This window comes from Erinaceus europaeus, chromosome 8 (assembly GCF_950295315.1).
Source record: "Erinaceus europaeus chromosome 8, mEriEur2.1, whole genome shotgun sequence".
Classification (NCBI taxonomy): domain Eukaryota; kingdom Metazoa; phylum Chordata; class Mammalia; order Eulipotyphla; family Erinaceidae; genus Erinaceus; species Erinaceus europaeus.
The window spans coordinates 16,862,173-16,878,990 of NC_080169.1; the positions used below are offsets into that span (position 1 = coordinate 16,862,173).

At 45.8% G+C, this 16,818-nt stretch overlaps 1 protein-coding gene across 2 annotated transcripts in view; it reads left to right on the forward strand.

Annotated features, from left to right (window-relative positions):
* Positions 1-16,416, forward strand: part of PTDSS1 (phosphatidylserine synthase 1) — a 61,347-nt gene extending 44,931 nt beyond the window's left edge. For both annotated transcript variants that reach the window (XM_060195982.1, XM_060195983.1), the window contains 4 exons: positions 3,892-3,991; positions 12,665-12,733; positions 13,421-13,490; positions 16,265-16,416. In XM_060195982.1, the coding sequence (XP_060051965.1) occupies positions 3,892-3,991; positions 12,665-12,733; positions 13,421-13,490; positions 16,265-16,374 (349 nt within the window). In that variant the 3' untranslated portion in view covers positions 16,375-16,416. The remainder of the gene's footprint in view (positions 1-3,891; positions 3,992-12,664; positions 12,734-13,420; positions 13,491-16,264) is intronic.
* The last annotated feature ends 402 nt before the right edge of the window (positions 16,417-16,818 follow it).

Here is a 16,818-nt window from a genome sequence, read left to right on the forward strand (position 1 = left end):
AATAAAGATGATAATTATAAAACTAAGCATCACCTAAGATGCCCTTTTTTCAAACTTTTTTTTTTGTAATTTTATTTATTTATCTTCCCTTTTGTTGCCCTTGTTGTCTTTTTATTGTTGTTGTAGTTGTCGTTGTTGGATAGGACAGAGAGAAATGGAGAGAGGAGGGGAAGACAGAGAGGAGGAGAGAAAGACAGATACCTGCAGACCTGCTTCACCACCTGTGAAGCGACTCCCCTGCAGGTGGGGAGCCGGGGGCTTGAACCAGGATCCTTATGCTTAGCGCCACCTGTGCTTAACCCGCTGCGCTACAGCCCGGCTCCCTTTTTTCAAACATTTCTATCCATCTCTCCTCCCTGTGGGTACATATATGTATTCAGCTCTCATTCTAGACTTGAGTTACTCAAGTCAGCCTTAGGTAAGACTGCCCCCCTCACCAAAAGACAAAGGGGCATTGTTTCTAATAAAAATGCACAATATAAGCTGATTTTCCTACTCACGGGGACCGCAGCTAAAAAGCGATAAGATGGGTTAGATTTCCATAGTTTCGTGATCTGGAGAGAGCCTTTACATGTCTGTCAGGTTCCTTATAACCTGAGATGGGGACATTGGAAAGCAAGTGATTTTTGTTTAAAAAAAAAAAAGGGATGAGGGGATCTTGCTACCATTTAAGCTGTTTTCTCTACCCCTTATATGTTCTTTACACGTGTCTTACTTTCTTCATGTCTAATAGTCCTTAACCAGGTCTCATTCTCCTGCCAGTGGATTTATTTTCCACTGAGCTGTATCTGTTTACTTGTTGAGGGAAAGGACCTGCGGACAAGAGGGCGGAGTAATGTTACAGTACAGCTGCTTTCTTATCAGGCAGCCAAAAAAAATATGATCCCTGCTGTGGGAGGAAAACAAAGAAAAGATGCAGAAATAAAGTAGGCTGAAGGGTGGTAGGACACACAGATGACTGCCTGGTTGGAAATTAACAAAGTGAAATGCAAAAAGAGAGAGAGAGAGAGTGAGAGGGTGAGCGAGTGAGCGAGCTTATTGGGTCCATTAAGCATGCTTTATTGAGAACTGAGAATTCCCAGAGAAGTGGCCCAAAGAGAAATGAGTCTTAAGAAGCAGTGGGACCTGCTAAAAATAATAATAATAATAATAATAATAACAAATCCTTCTTTTAAAAAGTGTTTATTTTTTAACTTTTTTTTAAAGATTTTATTTATTTATTCATGAGAAAGGTAAGAGAGAGAAAGAACCAGACATCACTCAGGTACATGTGCTGCCAGGGATCGAACTCAGGACCTCATGCTTGAGAGTCCATTGCTTTAGTCACTGCACCACTCCCTGGACCACTTTTTTTTTTTTTAACTTTTGAAATAATTTGTATTTGTTATTAATAGCTTGGTCATGATTATAAGATTACAGTATATAAACCCACCTTCCAACCATCCAAAGATAAACCACTATTGTTCTCATAAGTCTTGCAAAAGTTTGCTTGCTTCTGTTTTTTTTTTGGCAAGTTCATATAAATCAGATCTCTAGATTTTACATATGAGTGAAACCATTTTTCTACTCTTGGTAAGCACAATCACCTCCAGTTCCACCCATTTTGTCCCAAAGGACACAACATGGTCTTTTTTATTATTGTAGAGTAGTATTCCATGGAATATATATCCCATTACTTCTTTTTTTTTTTCATTGTTGTTGTAGTTATCATTGTTGTTATTGATGTCGCTGTTGTTAGATAGGACAGAGAAATGGAGAGAGGAGGGGATGACAGAGAGGGGGAAATAAAGAGAGACACCTGCAGACCTGCTTACACTGTCTGTGAAGTGACTCCCCTGCAGGTGGGGAGCCGGGGGCTGGAGCCAGGATCCTTACACCGTCCTTGCACTTTGCACCACGTGCACTTAACCTGCTGCGCTACCGCCAGACTCCCTTTTTATTTCCAGCAGTTTTGTGGTGGAGTCTTTGGGATTCTCGAGGTATAATATGCCATCAGCGAATAGTGGTAGTTTGACTTCTTTTCCTATCTGTATGTGTTTGGTATCTCTTTCTTGTCTGATTGCAGTGGCGAGGACTTTGAGAACTGTTGAATAACAGTGGAGATAGTGGACATCCTTGTCTGGTTCCTGATTTCAGGGGGAAAACTTCCAGCTTTTTCCCACTGAGAATGATATTAGCTGTAGCTTTGTTGTAAATGGTCTATATTATGTTGTGGAATGGTCCTTCTATTCCCAGTTTCTGAAGGGCCTTTATCATAAATGAATGTTGGACCTTTTCGAATGACCAAGTGATTTTTATCTTTTGTTGTTGTTGTTGTTGATATGATGAATGACATCGACTGTAATATTGAACCATCCCTGTTTCCCAGGGATGAATCCCACTTGGTCTTGGTGAATTATTCTTTTAATATGTTGCTGTATTACATTTGCCAAGACTCCTGTTCAGGATCTTTGCATCAACATTCATGAGGGATATAGGCCTATAGTTTTCTCTTCTAGTAGTCTTTTCCTATTTGGGGGATCAATAGGGAAAGGAAGGGAGATGAGTATAAATAAAGAGAGACACCTGCAGCTCTGCCTTACTGGTCTTACAAGTAGGGCCCTTGTACATTGTAACATGTGTGCTCTACCAGGTACGCTATTGCCCAGCCCCTAACTATGACTCTCAAAAAAATATGTGTCAATTCCTTGCCAGTGTAGCTAGCGAGGACTTACTGTGTGGTCTTCCACACCTGTGCCTGTGTTGAATCTGAACTGTCAGACTCTTGAGTTGCTGTGCTCAGCGGGTCCACGACTACTTCCAGATCGTTAGTGGAAACACCAACCGGGAGGAAGCAGATGTGTGGCAAAGTTGTTGGCACCTTCTCCATTTTGAAGATCATTGTACCATATGTCAGCTCTGTGGAAGTGCTCAGGCCAGACTCCCAAGCCTCTGTGGGCAAACCTCCTGATTATGAGGGAGTTTCCTTTGCCTCAACAAGGCATGAGCTCTGAACCTCCATGAGGACCTGATTTTTGTGACTATATGTGAAACCCAAGAGTTGCTTTTTTAATATTTTTTATATTTTTTAATAGAAAAATGTGAAAAGTATTGGGTTTTCAAGAAGGGGATAAAGGGTTTATTTATGTTCTCAGCAAAAACAGCTTATTAACTCTGGAAAGCCTTAGCAGGGACTGTAATCAAATCCCTTCACATTATTTAAAGATTCACTTGGAAAACACAATGTCACCGTGTACTGCTTTGGAGGACAGAGTTAGAGCCCCTGGGTAGAAGGAACATGCCCCAGCCTTAGACAGAGATAAAATTCCTACCAGCAACAGACTATAAGAATAACCACCTGCCAAGGTAGTAGGTTTTCTGTGCCTGCAGAGTCCTAACAGATAATAAGCATAAGATAAGCATAAGATAATAAGCATCTTTCCTGATGGACACAGGCTCTGAGCTAGATGGTACCTGCTGTTTCCAGCTGTTATAGATGTGTGCACAGGTAAGATAGGTGAGTCTGGGGGTTAAGCGGGTTAAGCGCACATGGTGCAAAGCACAAGGACCAGCATAAGAATCCCGGTTCCAGCCCCTTGACACCCCACCTGCAGGGGAGTCGCTTCACAAGCAGTGAAGCAGGTCTACAGGTCTCTGTTTTTCTCTCCCCCTCTCTGTCTTCCCCTCTTCTCTCCATTTCTTTCTGTCCTATCCAACAACAACAGTGACAACAATAACAATAAATAAAATAACAAGGGCAGCAAAAAATGGGAAACAGTGGCCTCCAGGAGCAGTGGAGTTATAGTGCAGGCACTGAGCCCCCACGATAACCCTGGAGGCAAAAAAAAAGTTAAATTTAATTTAAAAAGATAGGTGAGTCTGTAACCTCTTGTTCTCTTCTTCTGTAACTAGGGTCATTGGTTTCCTAGAAGCTATTGTTTGCATCAAGTTTGGACAAGATCTCTTCTCTAAGACACAAATACTCTATGTTGTGCTTTGGCTTCTTTGCGTGGTAAGTTAATACTTCTTTTCTTAATTGTTTCTTTGCAAAAGTGTTGACTAAGCTCATGTTGTGTCTCTTGAAAGACTTCACAAACCAAGGTTTGTCCCTTAGAAGTTCATGGGTATTCTATTTATAACAAGTCAACATGGGCCGCTGTCTGAAGTGCAAGACTGAATGAACTACAGGGCCATGTGGAATCAGTCACCTAATCAGGGTTTGGTACTTATGTTTATTTCACTAGTAGGAATTCATCTACCATCACTAAGAAAGAGACGATTAATATGCCCAGGGATGTGCATCGCTGTACAGGGTCTACATACAAAATGACATGCTGTGGTTTGTTCACGAGATGTTTCTGAAGGTATCAGACCATGATGCAGTTATTAGCCAGGCCTAATTAGGATAGGCTTCCCACTTAGGAGAGGAACCCTGAGACCTCCAGCTGTTCTTTCAGCTGAAGAAAAACGTTAACACAGTTAAGCCTATGACTGTCCCTTCTTATTTATTTATTTATTTATTTATTCTCTTTTGTCGCCCTTGTTTTATTGTTGTAGTTATTATTGTTATTGATATTGTTGTTGTTGTATAGGACAGAGAGAAATGGAGAGAGGAGGGTAAGACAGAGAGGGGGAGAGAGATACCTGCAGACCTGCTTCACCTGTGAAGCGACTCCCCTGCAGGTGGGGAGCCGGGGGCTCAAACTGGGATCCCTATGGCGGTCCTTGTACTTTGCACCACATGCACTTAACCTGCTGCTCTGCCACCCGACTCCCGTCTGTCCCTTCTTAATAAGAGGCCAGTCATACCTAGTTTTATATTTCATCTTGGAGAAAAGGCTAACTTTAGGGAAGGGGATATCTGACCCATGGGCCATATAAATCATTTGGTCTAGCTCTGCCAATGTAACCGCAGGTCGGACTCAAAAGTCAATAAATTCAAGAGCTTTTTCCAGAACAACATTAAGTGGTGTGTCCCTGCCTCCTTCCTCTGATGAAACAGAACACAACACCAAAGCTTCCTTCAGTGTGGTTGAGGCCCAGGTCAGATCTGTATTGTGCATAAGACAAAGCCGCATACTATCCACATAAACCACCTCGCTGGCTGTAAGTGCTAGCTTTTGAGTTGATGATTTTGTGTGACCTCAAATCACGTATTATAAATATCCAGATGGCCCTTGGCAGAACAAAGGTTCACCACCTTTGCTTTATGGGAAAGCTGAAATCCTTTGCTTGTACTTGCTAGTCATATCTAGAAAATTAAGCTGGCCATTTCAAATGTATTTGGAAGTTGCTAGACTAAATGACTCCTCAGGTGCCCGTCAGTTTCCACAGTCAAGTCATGGTCACTCTAATCCTCACTGACTGTCCTCTACTCAAACTGTTTTAAAGCATGTCCATCTTCATATTTTTTTCCACCATATTTCAAGATCTATCTTTACAAGAAGAGAAGAATATTTTTGTTTGTCCAGTTCACCAACTGCATCATTGCCACATCTGAAATATATTAAACAATAGCTCTGTAAAAATACCAAATATGGGGGTCTGGTGGTAGCGGAACGGGTTAAGCGCACATGGCGCAAAGTGCAAGGACCGGTGTAAAGATCCCAGTTTGAGTCCCCGGCTCCCCATCTGCGGGGGGAGGGGGTCGCTTCACAAGAAGTGAAGCAGGTCTGCAGGTCTCTATCTCTCCCCCTCTCTGTCTTCCCCTCCTCTCTCCATTTCTCTCTGTCCTATCCAACAAATAGGACGTTAATAACAACAACAACAATAGTAACAACCACAACGATAAAAAACAACTAGGACAACAAAAGAGAAAAAAATATCCTCCAGGAGCCATGGATTTATGGTGCAGGCACCGAGCCCTGGCAATAACCCTGGAAGCAAAAAAAAAAAAAAAAAAAACCACCAAATATATCTTATCAATGTTTAAATTACTGGTATTTTTTTTTTATTATTATCTAGATTTATTTATTGGCTAGAGACAGCCAGAAACCAAGAGGGAAGGGGGAGAGAGGAGAGAGAAAGAGAGACACTGCAGCACTGCTTCACCACTTGCAAAGCTTTCCCCCTGCAGGTGAGGACCAGGGGTTCAAACCCAGGTGCTTGCACATTGTAACGTGTATTCAAACACGTGTACCACCACCCAGCCCCCAGTATTTTCTTAGGTTTTGTATTTTTAGCAAGTCATTTAAGTCAACATCCTCCTATTCCAAGAGATTACCATTTTATTCAAGCCCTTTAGCCTGTATTCCCCTTCTATCTCTAGCTCACCCTCCTTGGTCAGCCAGCTCTTTTGTCCTGTAGATCTTCCCACAATCTGTATTTTATTGCTTCCATCCTGTCCTATAATTTATCATATTTCTTTATGTTCTTTATTTTTTGTATGGGTAGCCGATCCAGAGATTTGAAGAAATTCAGGTCTCTTTTTCTTTTGTCAGGGCCTCACTTTGTATTTTAAAGGTGTTTTTCTTCGTTCACTTTTCACGGTGTCTATTTTTAGGGTGACTTGTTAGGAATCCTGATAGCTCCAGGACACCTTGACCCTATTCTGTCCTCTTTCATCACAGATAATAAAAGGGAACCATGATCTCTGTATTGTAACTCCAGAATTAATGCTTTCTTGTGCACTGATTTTTTTTTTTCCCTCCTGTCACAGTGAGACAAGATCTAAGAGGGTGAGGGGGGTGGAGAGGGTGGGTCACCAGAGATTCTAACCAGACACTTCTTAGATTTCTCTCTGGCATACACTTACCATATCTGTCAGTCTTTGGATGACCTTCTATGGTGGAGATGCGAGCCTGTCCTCACCTGGTACCAGAGAGCCCCAGTAACCAGAGAGACTGAGGGAGTTGGGTTGAGGCCTCCCAGCTGCAGGCTCTCAGCTTCCCCGCTGGCCTTAGTAGACAGGAAGAGCTCTTCTGTGCCATGTCCACAATGCTGCACAATGCCCACAGCTCAGCCTGCAGGATCTGTCCCTCCAGTCTAATAAGCTCATGAAGCCGCCTCTCTGCAACTTAACTCACCCCTTCGTTTTCGCCTCCTGATGTTGGTGGTTTCTGATTGCCCTTTGTGCCTGAAGACACGAACCCCTTCTCGTGCTCCATGGGAACCCTCCTTCACGTGGCCCATTGTAAGCAGCCGTCCTCCAAATGTTCGCTGAGTGCTTATCAATGCTGCAGCTGGTGCTGGGCCCACACAGGTCGATGAGGGCGACATGAAGATCTATTAACACTGCCTGTGTGTCAGACATTATTCCTGGCACTCTGCACTTATCGCTTATTTGTTCTTTATACTTTGAGGGCAAGTGCCTTATTATTCCCTCCGTTATGGATGAAAGGACAAAGGCACAGAGAAGTCCTCCGTCTCACCTAAGGTCACAAAGCAGTTAGTGCAGAGCTGGGACTCAAACTCAGAGAGTCTGTGACATTGGGTCCCTGTGACATCCACCCCCCCACACACACCCCGGCACACACCCCCTGTCTGCAAGCCCAGGTGGGAACTGTTAGCTAAAGTAGTCATGTTAGTATGTGACATGTGAACTTAGAACTCCTGAGTGCTTAGAGCCAGCTTGTCTGTGACCTTAGGTGAGCCGGAGGACTTCTCTGTGAAAAAGAGAAAAAGACTCTTGCAGACCTGCTTCACTGCTCGTGAAGTGTCATCGTCCCCCCCACACACACCCCCACACACACACCAAAGGTGGGGCCGGGGCCTCAAACCCAGGTCCTTGCACGTGTTAATGTTTGCACTCAACTGGATGTACCACTGCCCGCTCCCTCCCCCCCCCCCCCAATCTCTTTTCTTTCTGGGGGGAAAAAGGGCTTGGAGCTGTGAAGCTTTGGCAACAACAACAACAAAAAGCAGCAGCAGTCACCACTGCCCTTTCAACCCCACTTACTCCAGTGCCTAGTACCTAGGAAGCGCTCAGCACATGCCTGGTAAAAGATATCAGAAGGTGGGAGGGCAGGGGAAGTACAGGCAGGCGAGGGACATGCACGGACAGAACCCGCAGGCCTCAGTATCTCAGGAAGGTGGCATTCCGTTGAGGGGATTTGAAAGTGGAGAGAGGAGCGGAGATGTCTACTCAGGGAGGACTTTTGGCGTCTGGGCAACAACAGTATCTCACAGTGAAACCCTGGAGGGTCGAAGAGTCTAGAGAGAGCATAGGTTAGAGGAGGGCTATGGCTTGACGTGGCACTATGACGGTCCGCATACATATGTGGAGAAGTAGCTGGAGCTGAATGCTGTCGCAGTGCTCAGCTCAAGGACTTCATCCCCTGGTTGACATGTGGGAAGGGCCTTGGGGTGCACTCCAAATGTTCCAGGCCAGTTGAGCCAGTAACAGACCAGATGTCTTAGAGAAGCCTGCTGAGTGGAGGTGAATTGGATTCGAGGTTGTTAGGACATGAATAGCCTTCAGAACTTAAGAGGGGAAGGTGTCCTGGATCCAGTAACATTAGGAAGATTTGGTGAGTAGTGGTCATGAAGGAGATGGGGTCTGTGATGAATAGAGCATGGCTGCAGTCATTGGATTTGTTTGGTCTGAATTAAGGGACTATGTTAAGGAAGAAAGACTAACTAAGAATGGAATTCTGCAGAACAGCCAGGCCAAGACTAAGAAACAGGGCAGCCCAGGAGGTGGTGCAGTGATGAGAGTGTTGGACCCAAAAGCATGAAGTCCTGAGTTCAATCCCTGGCATCACATGTACAGTCTCTCTCTCTCTCTCTCTCTCTCTCTCTCTCTCTCCCTCCCTCCCTCCCTCCCTCCCTCCCTCTCCTCCTTCCCCTGTTCTAAAAAAAGACTACAGAACTTTGAAGATTTGTCATCTCCCTACCTGGTTTGGTAAGATAACACAGCCCTGGTTAGTGTCATCTATGGTGGGGACCAGCCTGGACAGAGGTCTGGGAGCGTTAGGGGTTCCCAGTGTCTTGCACATTTACCAGTTAAAGAAGGAAGATGGGAAACAGGGTACTTTTTTCCCCCCACTCAGTAATGACATTCATCAGAGGTTTTGAGATTGAGCTCAAATTCAGAAAGCAGGTGAGTGTTATCCGGTAAGAGGGCGTGGGATTACATTCCGCCCCTGACTATCCCACTTTGCCTCTTGCCTGGTAAGATCAAGTACAGGAGCTAAGACACACACCCCCCCCCCCCCCCCCCCCCGCTGGTCATGGTCAGTGAGCTGTTTCAGCAGCCAGCTGACACATCACCTAACAGGTGGTTGCTCCCCACCCTCCTCTCCCCACTCAGCCACCTTGCCTCTGCTCCTGTGTGGTTTCTTCTCTCTTTGCTTCCCCTCTCTCCACAAAACCAGTATAGTTGTTATTTTCAATCCAGGCCTTGACATTTTAAGTGGGTACTTATGTTGATTTCCCCAGGTGTGATTGCAAACCCAGAAATTACAAGCCTCTGTCTGCTGGGACAAGTGCACAGCGGCCCTTTGTGTGGTGATGTTGATGATAAGCCCCTGTCTGTCACTCACCACCTGCCAGTGTTTTCTGCAAAGCCAGCTTCTTCTGCCTGCCCTCCTGTAGTTGGAGGGAGGTCTGTGGCCCGACGGAGCCTGCTCTCTGGTGGACGCTCTTTGAAATGACAGCTGGCCCAGATTTAACTGCTCCTTCATGTGGTTGAGGGACAGACAGCTCTGGTCAGCCTCTCCATTCCCACTCAGTGCCTACCACTCACTGGTGGGGGCTGGAGATAGAACCCGTCTTCCCACCTACTTGGCCTTTTATATTTTCTTTGAAAAGGACCAAACACAAACTGACCCATTGTAAATCCTCTAGTCTTTTTCCATTCACAACATGCTGTGAACATTTTTGGTATGTACCCCAATTTTGAGCAAATAGTAGAATATATTAAAGGTTAGATGCTATTTTCTTATTCTTTTTAATTAATTAATTGATTGACTGATTGATTTTTTTTTTTTTTTTTACCAGAGCACTGCTCAGCTCTGGCCTATGGCAGTGTGCAGGATTAAACCTGGGACATTGGAGCCTCAGGCATGAAAATCTCTTTGCATAACCATTATGCTATCTACCCCTGCCCTAGATGCAGTTTTGTCACGTGTGTGTGTGTGTGTGTGTGTTTGTGTGTGTGTCCTGAGCCTTGTGCCTACACAGTTTTACAGATCCCAGGCTGACTTTTTCACTCAGAGAGAGACAGAGATACAACAGCATCAAAACCCCCTCCCCCCATGGCCTTGGCTCTCCCATGCGGTCCTAGGCCTCAAACATGGGCTGAACACATGGCAAACACATCTACCGAGTGAGCTGGCTGCTAACCCTGTTTGTCTGGGTTTTATTTTGCTTTGCTAACAACTCTGGTTTAAGGTAGTGTTGGGGATGAGACCTGAGACCTTGAGGCCTCAGGCATGAAATTCTTTTGCATAACCATTAGGCTGTCCTCCCAGCCTCATCTTATACTTCCAGTGGATTCATTTGCTTCCCCACCCCCCTCCTCTCTTTCTCTTGGCATGGTGGGATATGGGCTTTTCTTTTCTTTTCTTTTTGTAAAGTAAGTGACTGAGCTACTGATACCTACCAGTGTGCAGATGGGTTTGAGCAAGCGGTCCACTTTGTGCATCACACTGTGGCTCCACCAGGCTGTCTCAGACCAGGAGTGAAAGCGCAACAGGAAGGCTGAGTGGACCACTGGGGCTTCTTTCTTTTCTGGCACTTACAAGTGCTCTGTGCACCCAGTAGACACCTAGTAAATATCTTTGATTGACAGGAACTAGGCCCGACGTAGATGACAGACTGCCAGAAGACGAATTCACAGTCCCTACCTTCCCTGTGCCTGAAACTGGGCCGTGCAGATGCTTTACTTCCACTAGATAAAGGAGCAGATGGAAGGATGGACAGAGACATGGACGTGTAGACATCAGATCACTACTCATGTATCTCGACAGGAACTAGGCAGGTGCTGTCTGTCCTTAGCTGTGTGTCCTTGAAAAAGCCACTTTGGGGGCCGGGTGGGGGCTCATCCAGTTAAGCACGTTACCAAGTGCAAGGGCCCAGGTTTGAGCTCCTGCTCCCCACCTGCTTTACGAGACATGAAACAGGTCTGTAGGTGTGTCATCTTTCCCTCTCTACCTCCCCAGTCCTATCTCATTTTCTCTCTATCCTATCTAATAAAAAATTAGAAAGAAGGAAGGAAGAGAAGAAAGGAAGAGAGAGAGAGAGAAAGAATGGTGGCCTATAGTGTTGGCACCAAGCCCCAACAATGACCCTGATGTCAATAAAAGCAAAAAGAAGAAGCCACTTTGATCCTTCTTCTGGGAAATGAGGACTGGAAACGAGTGAACACAGAGATCAGCTATCCTTTCAGATTAGCTGAGGTAGAATGAGAATGATTCCATGGAGAAGAAAAGTTCCACCCACCATGATTTCACAGCTATTGCCTTGTTTGAAGCCAAAGTCCCCAACAAGAAATGCAGAGGAGAGATAGAAGTCCCAGCAGTGACGATGGCTTGGCATAGATGGGTTTCTAAAGCCAGGGACTCTGCAGACAGTTAATGGTGGATCCGGCGAGTGTGGCAGAGGATTTGGTCAGGATTCCTCTGTCCTCAGGGGCCAGGTGGTGGCCTGCCTGGTCGATACTGCATGCTACCATACTTGAGGACACAAGTTCAAGCCCCTAGTCCCTACCTGCATGGGGTAGGGTAAGCCTCATGAGCAGTGGGATAGTGCTGCAGGTGCCTCTCTCCCTCTCCCCCTATTCTTCCTTCTATGTTTCTCACTGTTTCTTATCAGAATAAAGAAAAGAAAAACAAACAAAAAATCACTCCTGGGAATGGAGTTGTTGTACAGTGATAAGCCCCAGTGACAAACCCTGTTGGCAAATCAATAGATAAATAAGATTCCTCTGTTCTCAGCCTCCTAACCTGTCCTCTCCCTCTCCTTTATCAGTCAGGTTGAATGTCCTTCTAACCTGAATTTTTGGGGGAGGGATTCTTGGCTTTTGTTGTTGTTATTATTATTATTATTCTTGTAGATACTAGAGTATAATTCAAGACATGACACAGGACAGGGCAGGTGAGGGATGCTAAGGAATCATCTGTCTCCTCTCTCCTCTTTTTCCGTCCCCTTTTCTTTCTCCCCTCTCCCCTCGTGAAAACTAAAACCACCTGGACTAGGGTCAGTGCAGAAACGGGCGACAGTGTCCTGTGTGCTCTCCGCAGAGAGCATTCCCTGAAGTTGCATCTCTTCCACATCCACCCATTTCGTACCTGACATCTCAAAAGAAAGGACATCGAGCTGTCTTGTACATGTCCCCATAGGAATCCTGACGCTGAGGAGTCAGGTGATAGTGTAGCGGGTTAAGCGCATGTGGCGCAAAGCGCAAAGACCAGCATAATGATCCCGGTTCGAGCCCCCGGCTCCCCACCTGCAGAGGCGTGAAGCAGGTCTGCAGGTGTCTTTTTCTCCCCTTCTCTGTCTTCCCCTCCTCTCCATTTCTCTCTGTCCTATCCAACAACGATGGCATCAATAATAACCACAACAATAAAAAACAACAAGGGCAACAAAAGGGAATAAATATTTTAAAAAACTTAAAATCTTAAAAAAAAAAAAAAAAAGAGGGAAGAAAAAAGAAATCCTGACGTTGTGGGAATCAAAATCGTTTTGGTGCTTCCCGCCAATTATGAAACAGGTCTGGGCTTTTTTTTTTTTTTTTCTCTTGCAGGCTTTCACCACCTTCCTGTGTCTGTACGGCATGGTGTGGTATGCGGAACACTACGGTCAGCGAGAGAAGGTACAGCCGGGAACCAAAGGTGGTCCAGAGTGTCAGCCCCACGTGCGTGCGTGCGTGTGTGCGTGCGTGCGTGTGTGCGTGCGTGCATGGTATCCATTGCAGCTAGCTCTGGCTCTGCTTCTGGGAGACTTAGTTCTGCCATGGTAGAGGCCTCACTATTTCAAAACGGATTCCTTCTCCCTTGCTCTCCAGGCTTGTGATTGCCCTGCCCATCCCCCCCCCCCCCCCCACACCAACTTTTAGCCTCTTTCTGGCCCAAACCTTCAGTTATATATTTTTCTCCTAATGGTAGGCAAAGGAGTGAGATAGTTTACTAGGTAGAGTGCCCTGGTGCTATGGTGTTTCCCCCCTCACACTGGATCCGAGGATGAGGCAGAGAAGCACCGTGAGCAGACAGAGGACACTCCAGCAGTCTTGTCCAGCTGTAACTTTTTCCCAAGTGAAAATAGCGGCTTTCCCCCATCTCCTCATACCTTTAGCTCAAGATGAATGAAAAGCACTCCGAGGTTTACAGTCTTGGTTCTACAGCTGGGAAACAGAAGTGTCAGAGGATGTGGCCACATGCTTTAGAGATGATTCCCAGCCTGGAAAGGCAGGGTCTGTGTGACCTTACTTTTCAGCCTCCCCCCTCCCCTTCTCTGCCTCCCAGTACTAACAACCCTGACACTGACTTCCCTGTCTCTCTAGACTTATTCAGAGTGTGAAGATGGCTCCTACAGTCCAGACATCTCCTGGCCTCACAGGAAAGGTACAAAAGGTAACTCTTTCTTGCTTTTTTGTTTAAAACTATTGGAATCCTCTCCCTCCTCAGACTCAGTAAGAAAGTCGGAATCAAAAGTTGTCCTCTTGAGTATCGATCAGTGTGTGTGTTTCGCCCTGAGGGGATCACAGGTTGTCTTCTGTTCATTAGTCATAAAACAGGTCAAATGTCTGCCCACGGAACTGGCTTCAAAAGAGGCTTTGAGTCACTGGGCCTTTTCTGAGGAGAGGCATCCTCACAGCTGCCCCCACCCCCAGCCATAAGCAGCATGATGGGAACATTCTTCTTGTGGACATTTCCATCCTAAGTGAGAAGTGGGTTAGGAAGAGTCAAAAACGTCTCAGAAGAGGTGGACCCATTTCACAATTTCACAGCTTTTGCTCAAGAGAGAGACAGGGATATCTCCCTTTGGACTCTCCTCTCCAGAGAAGCATTTTGGAAATATTTGGGGTCCTTTTGCTTTTGTTGTTTGTTTTGGTTTGTTTTGAACAATTTAGCCTTGTGGCATGAGAGACGCTGAAAGAATTCTGCTGGACAGTGATTCTCAATCAGTTACTTTAAGCTGTTGGGGGACTTGACTGAGAGAATTACATACACAGACTGACTCTTCTCTCCCTACGAAATTATTCTAAGACAAAGGCCTCAGGAAAGGAAGACATCACTGTTGTAGCTTATTCGTAAACTAATGGCTATTAACTTCTGGACACTTTGAGGAGAATCCTCCTGAATCAAGATGTGAGTCAGCAGGCCAGTTTGGAATGCAGCTAAAAGTGGGAGAAGGAATTTCCTAAACTCCCTTATTAAAAGCCATGTCCTTAGTACTTCTGGACACTTTTCACACTGAAAAGGCCAAAAGAAGTGGACAGTGGTAGAGATATATTTTGAAATAGAAAGTAAACGAGAATGATTTTAAAGAAGGGGGGAATCTTCAGCATAATGAGTCTCTCATTAGACTAAACCAGATAACATTTATGGTGAAAACCAAAAAAAAAAACAACTCTGGGAACTTGTATTTAGTGACCATCTTGGGTGGAGATGTCTTCTGGAGCCCATTTTGAGCCCTGGAACAGAGAACAGAGAATCTTCTGGCTCTACTGCTGCACCAAGGATTGAGCATGTTCTCAGACTGAGGGCAGATCCAGGACGTTCTGATCACTTCTCTAGCTCAGCTCCTGGCGTAGGGGATGCCCATACAATCTCAGTCAGCCTGGCCCCACCTCCACCGGGCAGTCCTGACTGCAGTCAGCTGCAGTGAGCCACTATAAGGGCACAGACTGTCCTGGGTAGCAGGCCCTGGATTTCAGATTCAATAATAGAGGGCAGACAGGGAGTTGGGCGGTAGCACAGCGGGCTAAGCGCACGTGGCACAAAGTGCAAGGACTAGCATAAGGATCCCAGTTCGAGCCCCTGGCTCCCCACCTGCAGGAGAGTGCCTTCACAGGTAGTGAAGCAGGTCTGCAGGTGTCTACCTTTCTCTCCCCTTCTCTGTCTTCCCCTCCTCTCTCCATTTCTCTCTGTCCTATCCAACAATGATGACATCAGTAACAACAACAATAGTAACTACAACAACAATAAAAAGACAACAAGGGCAACAAAAGGGAAAAATAAATAATTTTTTTTTAAATAGAGGGCAGGTAGTAGTGGTATTTTATTTTATTTCATTTATTATCATATTGGTGTTCTTGTTTTTACCCACCAGGGTTGTTGTTGTGCCTGCACAGTGAATCCACTACTACCAACAACCACCTTTTTCTTTTTTCTTTTTTTTAATTTTGATAGAGAACGAGAAAAGTGGGAAATAGAGACACCTGTGGCACTGCTTCACCACTTGTGAAGCTTACTCCCTACAGATGGGATGGGGACTTGAACCCAGGTCCTTGTGCATGGTAATAATGCGTGCTGCGCTCTACCAGGTGCACTGCCACCCAGCCCCAGTGATGTTTTAAAAGACTGGAATTCTTCGCGGTTTGGAGTTAGGAACTCTGTGTAGGAGGTCATGGTGTGAGAAACTAACGCCTCTTTTTTCCTGTATGGCTGGGATGGTTCTAGTGTGAGTTGTCCTCAGTGCTTTCATCTGCATAGCCACAGTGCACCATAAACAACATGAGTGTGGAATTTTTTTAAAAAATGTATTCCCTTTTGTTGCCCTTGTTTTTTTTTTCTTTATTTTTGTAGTTATCATTGCTGTCGTTGTTGGATAGGACAGAGAGAAATGGAGAGAGGAGGGGAAGACAGAGAGGGGGAGAGAAAGATAGACACCTGCAGACCTGCTTCACCGCTTCTGAAGTGACTCCCCTGCAGGTGGGGAGCCGGGGCTTGAACGGGGATCCTTATGCTGGTCCTTGTGCTTTGTGCCACCTGCACTTAACTCACTGTGCTATAGCCAGACTCCCCAGTTTTTTGTTTTTTGTTTTTTTTAACCAGAGCACTCCCCAGCTCTGGTTTATGGTGGTGCAGGGGATTGAACTTGGGCCTCTGATTTATGGTGGTACAGGGGCTTGAACTTGGGCCTTCGGAGCCTCAGGCATAAGAGTGTCTTTACATAACCATTATGCTAGTGCCCTGGAAATTCTTCATACACCTACACACAGATATACTTGCAGACCAGCTTCATGCTGAGGCTTAGGCGCCACAGTTTATTAGGCCACTAGGTGGAGTACAAGTACCGGTGAAAGAACCTGAGCTTCCTGGATGGGCGGGGCGTGGTGAGCTGCAAAGCCCAGCAGGAAGCCCCCAGCACTGGTGACCTGTGTTTTGCTTTCTCCTGCCAGGTTCTGAAGACAGCCCCCCCAAGCACCCGGGCAACAGCGAGAGCCATTCTTCCAGACGAAGGAACCGACATTCCAAGTCCAAAGTCACAAATGGGGTTGGGAAGAAATGAAAGGCCCAAGCTAACCCGAGAAGTTCCAGAGAGTGCCTAGAACCGAGAGGGAAATGGAACTTATGTGGACCTCCCTGCTAGGCAGTGCATCTGGACAGCACCAATGGGGAGAGGAGAGGGGACTTTGGGGGTGGGGGTCATTATTGAAGAGTGTTAAATCCTGTTTCCCACAGACCGGCCACAGCTGGCAGATCATGGCCTGGGGTCCTTCACCAATTTGGGGTCTCTTCCGACTTCATCACTTGGCATTCAGTCACTTGAATCAGGGGAGTGTGTCCCCGAGGGAGAGGTGACTATTTACTCACAGTTGCCCAGAGCAGCTTCGTGCTTGTGTGTGTGTGTGTGTGTTGTTGTGGATACAGTTTAAACACCTTCATTTAGAGGAGGCATTAACCTACAGTTCATGGACCAGTCACTAGTTTTTATTTTTATGAACCTGCCTTT